Source organism: Triplophysa rosa, linkage group LG18, assembly GCF_024868665.1.
Source record: "Triplophysa rosa linkage group LG18, Trosa_1v2, whole genome shotgun sequence".
In the NCBI taxonomy this organism is placed as follows: domain Eukaryota; kingdom Metazoa; phylum Chordata; class Actinopteri; order Cypriniformes; family Nemacheilidae; genus Triplophysa; species Triplophysa rosa.
In genome coordinates, this window is record NC_079907.1 from 18,071,780 (window position 1) to 18,077,857 (window position 6,078).

Consider the following 6,078-nt stretch of genomic DNA (forward strand, 5'->3'; position numbering starts at 1 on the left):
GCGTTCCAATGATTCATTAAACATTGCTTCCATGTGGACTTTTTGATATTTTGCTACTAGAAATCAAAGAAAGTATGACATACTGGAAGAAAAAACGGTTGTTGCTGCTTCTGCTACTATGAGAGATGACTACTCACCAAAAGAGTACCTACAGTAGAGAGAACAAAGAAGTATATTAGATTAAGATCATTCTCTTCACACAGTTATACAATCTGCATGCGTGCTGTCAAGTGTGGTTTACACAAAAAGTCGTGGAATGTTGCTCATTCGAAATGCCCTTACTCAATGAATGCATGTGTAATACTGGACTGTTGATTTTATGTGTGTGCTTACCAAAGCTGTCCAACATTCACAACAGAATGATATAATATCCATAGCAATCCCATTATGATCATATTGGCCCTTCCCATTAGCAGGACGAAGCTTGAAATTGTCATCCCTGCCAAAGCAATGCCATCCAGGTTGGCATCCATGTCATTCCAGTCCATGAACCAGAGGATTGAAGGAGTATATGCCAGGGCGTCAATGCCAATCTTGCCACCCACATAGCGCTTCACACTTCTCAAGTAGTCCTTGCATGGCATGAGACCTTTTTCACCAATTAGCTGTTTGTTCTGGTTGTATGCAACAGCGAAGGCCACAACTGAAAGAAGAAATATGAGGTATTTGTGATTTGACTTTCACTATACCAAATGTAACGAGACATGGGCAATTTATTCATAAACAATACAATCCTTCAGATGATGCTTTTGCACTCGATCAGTGCCCATATATTCAGCATACCATATTTAAATATAGTACCCCTTCTGTACTTCTAAACTTTTATATCTACACCTTGTATTCGTAGATAAAGTCTGCTTTCATACGCCATAACTTTGTCTCCACAGTATGGTCTTAAAATTATTGTACTGTACATACTGTATTAGACCTAAATGCAATTATACAGCTTTAAAATGTATGTAAAAATCTGAGATGATTTTATCAAAAGTTCTCCCGTATCGCCTAGCAACTGCATCCTGTCAGATGCCATCTGTCAAACTTACAGTAGATGAAAGCGATGGCTCGCAGCAGTACAATGCGCGTGAGCCAATAGGTCCCTGTTTGGAGCGATACGTCCCCTTTCTTATCATATTTGCTTAAGTCTTCTTCTTGCACCGTCTCATTCCTCTCTTCGTTTGAATGACTGTCTGAATTGAGCGGTTCGCCATGTCGTTTTCTCAGAAAACTTTCACTACTTTGTGAGCTCTCACTGGAAGTCGCCATATTTTCAGATGTTCTGCGCATGCGCATATGTTTACGCGCAGCCTGTTGACCAATCAAAGGACAGTGCGTTTCTGCCAACACAACGGTCTGACAGAATGAAACTTGTCGAAAGCAATCGCGTCTTTCATCGTGTTTAACAGCGGATGCTTTAAAATGTAACATTTTACATAATAATATTTAAATTGCAAACTGCTATATGTGGGACAATTGTTTCAAACTGTGATTAGACAAACCCAAGAACCGTAGCAATGTAATCCTTTGGGTTTGAAGTTTAAAACATAAAAAAAGGTTTTATTCAGTTCTTAAATATAATCACATAATCACGTACAACTCTGTTATAACGTTTACAAAATTACCAAAAGTGTTTTAAGTGAACAAAAATGACCGGTTTGGGAGAAGTTGGATTTTTCTGGAAAACCCATGAGCATGGCATTATGATCTAATTTGTTGGTCAATTATGTTCAATTAAGTGAAAAAGTTGCCGATTTACCAGACATACCAATTGGAGAAGTTGTGCTACTCCACCAAAAGCTTCTCCGCCAATCAGATGACAGAAGGAGGAGTGCAAGAGTGTAGAAACCTCTAAAAAAGTTCTCTCATACCAACAAGTTGTGAAATGTGACTATTTTATAGGCTGGTGTTGATCGCGCAATATACAAGACACTTAGGACACAAGAAACAAGGAAATCAATAAGTTTATATGGAATATAACGATTTACCAGATCGTGTTACAGCATCCAAAGCGTCTTGCGCATAGAGAATACTAATTGGCAAATCTTTGTTTTTTACTGTACCAGACAAGGATTTTAAAATGTCAAAGGAACCGGATAAAACTTCTCCTGTCACAGAAAGCTCAGCTTTCATTGGCGATGAAGATTCTGATTCGGAGTCGTCTCCATCAATATCTGACGACCAGGAATCCCAGTCTCAGCTGGGCACCAGTAAAAAGCCGAACAGCGAAGAAGATGAGCGCTTCCCCCCTTGTATTCGAGATGCTGTGTCCCAGGTCCTCAAAGGTTACGACTGGTCCCTGGTTCCGATGCCTTTGCAGGGTAGCAGGTCTTTGAAAGATAAGCCTCACGTGAAGAGACCCATGAACGCGTTTATGGTGTGGGCACAGGCAGCGCGCAGAAAGCTGGCAGACCAGTATCCCCATCTGCATAACGCAGAACTCAGCAAGACATTGGGCAAGTTATGGAGGTAAGTGTGCATTTGAGAATTGTCTACGTTTTGGAGATCGATGTTATAAAGATATTGTGGGTCCCATTGTTCGTGCTGTATAGGGAAATAATAGCCTAGTATTTACTGTAGTAGTCAAATGAACATTCGGTACTGTATGTGTAATATGGACAGTGTAATGTGCAGTAGTCGTGTGGAAAATATATATTATTTGGTTGTTTTGAATGAACATTTATTTTTTAATTTCACTCACAACATTTCAAATGGATTATAAAAACGTTTCATTCAAATCTGTGCTTTGCAATGGATGGAACCTCTCCAGGCTGCTTTCTGAGAATGAGAAGAGACCATTTATAGAAGAGGCAGAAAGACTGCGGCTCCAGCACAAGAAAGACTATCCAGATTACAAGTACCAGCCCCGAAGGCGAAAGAGCCTGAAGCCGGGTCAAAGTGAATCAGACATGGGAGCTGAGAAGAATCACCATCCCTCGGACCAAATATACAAGACAGAACCAGGTACGAGAGGCATGCATCATCAACTGGTCCATGGGGGTGAGTTGAATTGTACTTAACAGTAGAACATTTCGAATTTCTTTAGAAATGTATGTTAAACCCCATTTTTATGCAATGTTTTTATCCAAAGTGCATTACAAGGCATACGTGTTATTAGTATGTACCCTGTGATCAAACCCATTACATTTGCATTGCTAAAACAATCAACTTTGCATTCATCTAACACCCTAGCAACACCCTAGCAACCATTTATAATCTTTCAGAAATGTTAATTATTAAAATATTCTCATGGTCTTTTACCTTTTGTCAATGCAACTCAATATTGTGATATGAATGATATTATATAACTTTATGTTGTATTGTATAACTTAAAAATACCCAACCCTTGTATTTTTTAAATAGTGCAATCGCACGGTCCTCCCACGCCTCCTACTACCCCTAAGGCTGATCAGCATCAAGTCGCGAAACTGGAGTCCAGGTATGCGTCGGAGAGCGCGAGGCAGAACATCGACTTCAGCAACGTGGACATATCAGAGCTCAGCAGTGATGTCATTGGCAACATGGGCCCCTTTGACGTTCACGAGTTCGATCAGTACCTGCCTTTAAACGGCCACGCTGCGGTTAACATTGAGAACAACAGCGGGCAGCACTTCAGTCCTGGCTGCTTCGGTACGTCTTATCATCATCATCATCCCCACAGTAGTGTTTCCACGTGGAACAAAAGCTCTGGATCGCCATCCACATCCTCGCATAATGGTACAAATGAGTCAATTCAACAAAGGCCACTCATTAAAACAGAACAATTAAGCCCCTCTCATTACGGAGAATCTCACGGGTCACCGCTTCCATCTGAACTGGGCTCATCTTCAGTCTCCAACTCCCTGAGCGACTGTCCTGACCTACACAACTCCAGTTACTACACTACATTTTCAGGGTACCCTTCCGGCATCTACCAATATCCATACTTCCATTCCTCCAGGAGGTCTTATTTAAGCCCTGTTCTGAACAGTTTGTCCAGTCCATCTCATAGTCCTGGTTCAAACTGGGAGCAGCCAGTTTACACAACTTTGACACGACCATGAAGTTTTTTGGGACTACACGTGGCATTTGAATGTATATATGAGACCCGAAAATGCCGTTGTTGGCAGCTCACTTTTTGGAGAGACGGTGTGTGACCCCCTGATTTGGGACAGTGTTTTTTTCTCAGATGTTTCTGGATAAATGTTTCAGTATGTTACAGTTTCATAGACTTTTCAGGTAATCGTCTAGAGAGCGTTAGGATTTTCACTAAACTTTTTTTTTAGTATACTTCTCAGTATTCTTCACATTTATATAAACAAGTACAAGACGAAATCGCAGTTTAAAAGCCATTGTAAAATTAATCACTGTAACCTCAGAGTCTAAAGCAACAGCAAAACTTTTCAAAATAATGAATTACATTACGTGTTGGAAGACTTAAACTGTATTCAAACTATTATTATCAATAAATGTAACTGTTTTAGGGCACTTGCGTCTATCCTATTGCAGTTTTTAAAAGCCGCTCGAGCCACAGTGATTGTGTTACAGCGATTTAACCATGAGAAAAGGGTTACGGAGCAAAGCGGGCCGTGGTTTAGCTATTGTTTCATTACCTTCTGGTCTGAATACGAAGTGGGACGCTGTGGAAGCCACGCTTAGTCTAAATTCAGCACATTATTTAAACACAATCACAGATTTCTTGTTACTTCTTGCTAATTAAACTATTAAAAAACTATTAACTATTAAAAAGGTAAATTTACCGTATTGTGTGATGTCTTTATTTTTAATTATAAGCTCACTGTGGGGTCATTTTCAGACCATCAAATCAAATATAATAACAAATCAAATAAACAGCAATTAAAAACAGCCCTGACACGGTCAGGAATACATAAAAAAATCCTGAAGTTCACTCGAATAAAAAAGCTTTACAAACCGATTAAAACAGAAGGAGGACGAGGGTGAGCCGAAAAGAGAACTGATTCCTAATGACACTCTCTCAAAGGGCCTTTTGTTTTCATTATAAAAGAGCCATTAATTGACAGAAGGGGGGTAGTGAAACAAAACAAATAGAAAGCAGAAAAATCATTACCACTGAAGAACACAGGATCAAACATGACCCACTGCTGTTTGAGTAAACAGCAACAAAACCCGCAGAAAATGCATAAATTGAATGCAGGGTATCGGAATAAGTTCATGCTGTGGAAATGATCCAGTGATTCCACAGCAGATGGGTGTGGGTGGACTAGGACTTAGTTTTCTTTAACAAAATTTGTATTACATTGATAATATTGAAGTTGAGAATATAATCAGTGTTGATATGACACTTCTCATTGCGCCTGTTGACATGATGGAGTCTTAGAAGTTATAGGATATGTACTGTAAGTAATGTCTCTTACAGTTTTATTCACAATTTTAAATAAATATTTTTTAAGTTTTCTTCTCTTTTCTTTGGAACAACAAAAGCTAGTAAACAATAAAAAGAAAACAATGCTATGTCATTCAAGGGACCCCCACATAAAGGGAACATAAAACAATTTAAAATCATTAAAGAGGAAAAGCTGAAAATGGTTGCAGAAGGTCAGAGTTCAATGGATAACATATGGAGTCGGGCTGCTTACTGGACTAGTGATCCAAAATTTCCATTATAGGTTGTAATGAAATGCTGCCAGTGTTAGGAAGTCTTGCAATATTAGGTGACAAGCAATTGGAAAATGTTTTACAACATTTTATATGACTTGATTTACACTTTTTAAATAAATCACAATGTATAAACATTTTATATAAAATATAACATTATACAAACATAATATTATCTACCTTAGTCAAAATATGAGTAGTTGTATGATAAGAATAAGCTTTATGCTCTATTTGTTGCGAATTATGAATTTAAATATCAATACAAATATTACTAATATCTCAAATATTAATAAATATACAATATTCATTGTAAGATTCATCATCATAAAGAAATCTTTTTTGTGTGATTTCACAGTGTAATTTCAGAAGTTTTGTTTATGTTATGATTGGCGGTTGGTACGATGATTTTTGGAGTCTTTACCTTCTTGGACAGCTCTTATGGAGTAAATAGGATGGCCGGCGCTTGTG

At 38.5% G+C, this 6,078-nt stretch overlaps 2 protein-coding genes across 3 annotated transcripts in view; one reads left to right on the forward strand and one right to left on the reverse strand.

Annotated features, from left to right (window-relative positions):
- The window catches only part of lmf1 (lipase maturation factor 1), a 36,653-nt gene extending 35,388 nt beyond the window's left edge, over positions 1-1,265 (reverse strand). The window contains exons 1-3 of the mRNA XM_057359205.1: positions 1,044-1,265; positions 334-643; positions 138-148 (exon numbers count right to left, since the gene is read on the reverse strand). Coding sequence (XP_057215188.1) covers positions 138-148; positions 334-643; positions 1,044-1,263 — 541 coding nt within the window. The 5' untranslated portion in view covers positions 1,264-1,265. The remainder of the gene's footprint in view (positions 1-137; positions 149-333; positions 644-1,043) is intronic.
- Positions 1,266-1,893: 628 nt separating this feature from the next.
- sox8a (SRY-box transcription factor 8a) lies at positions 1,894-5,327 on the forward strand. 2 transcript variants are annotated; one of them, XM_057359358.1, is made up of 3 exons: positions 1,894-2,463; positions 2,765-2,994; positions 3,358-5,327. In XM_057359358.1, the coding sequence occupies exons 1-3, from the start codon at positions 2,075-2,077 to the stop codon at positions 4,035-4,037; spliced, it is 1,299 nt and encodes a 432-aa protein (XP_057215341.1). In that variant the 5' UTR covers positions 1,894-2,074; the 3' UTR covers positions 4,038-5,327. The 2 variants fall into 2 exon arrangements, with proteins under 2 accessions (XP_057215341.1, XP_057215342.1); XM_057359359.1 differs by having other exon boundaries at positions 2,765-2,958.
- Positions 5,328-6,078: the final 751 nt, after the last annotated feature.

Coding starts and splice junctions, on each gene's coding strand:
- sox8a (XM_057359358.1), top strand. CDS start 2,075: ATGTCAAAGGAACCGGATAAAACTTCTCCTGTCACAGAAAGCTCAGCT. Junction 2,464..2,764: donor ACATTGGGCAAGTTATGGAG/GTAAGTGTGCAT, acceptor GAACCTCTCCAG/GCTGCTTTCTGAGAATGAGA. Junction 2,995..3,357: donor TCATCAACTGGTCCATGGGG/GTGAGTTGAATT, acceptor TTTTTTAAATAG/TGCAATCGCACGGTCCTCCC.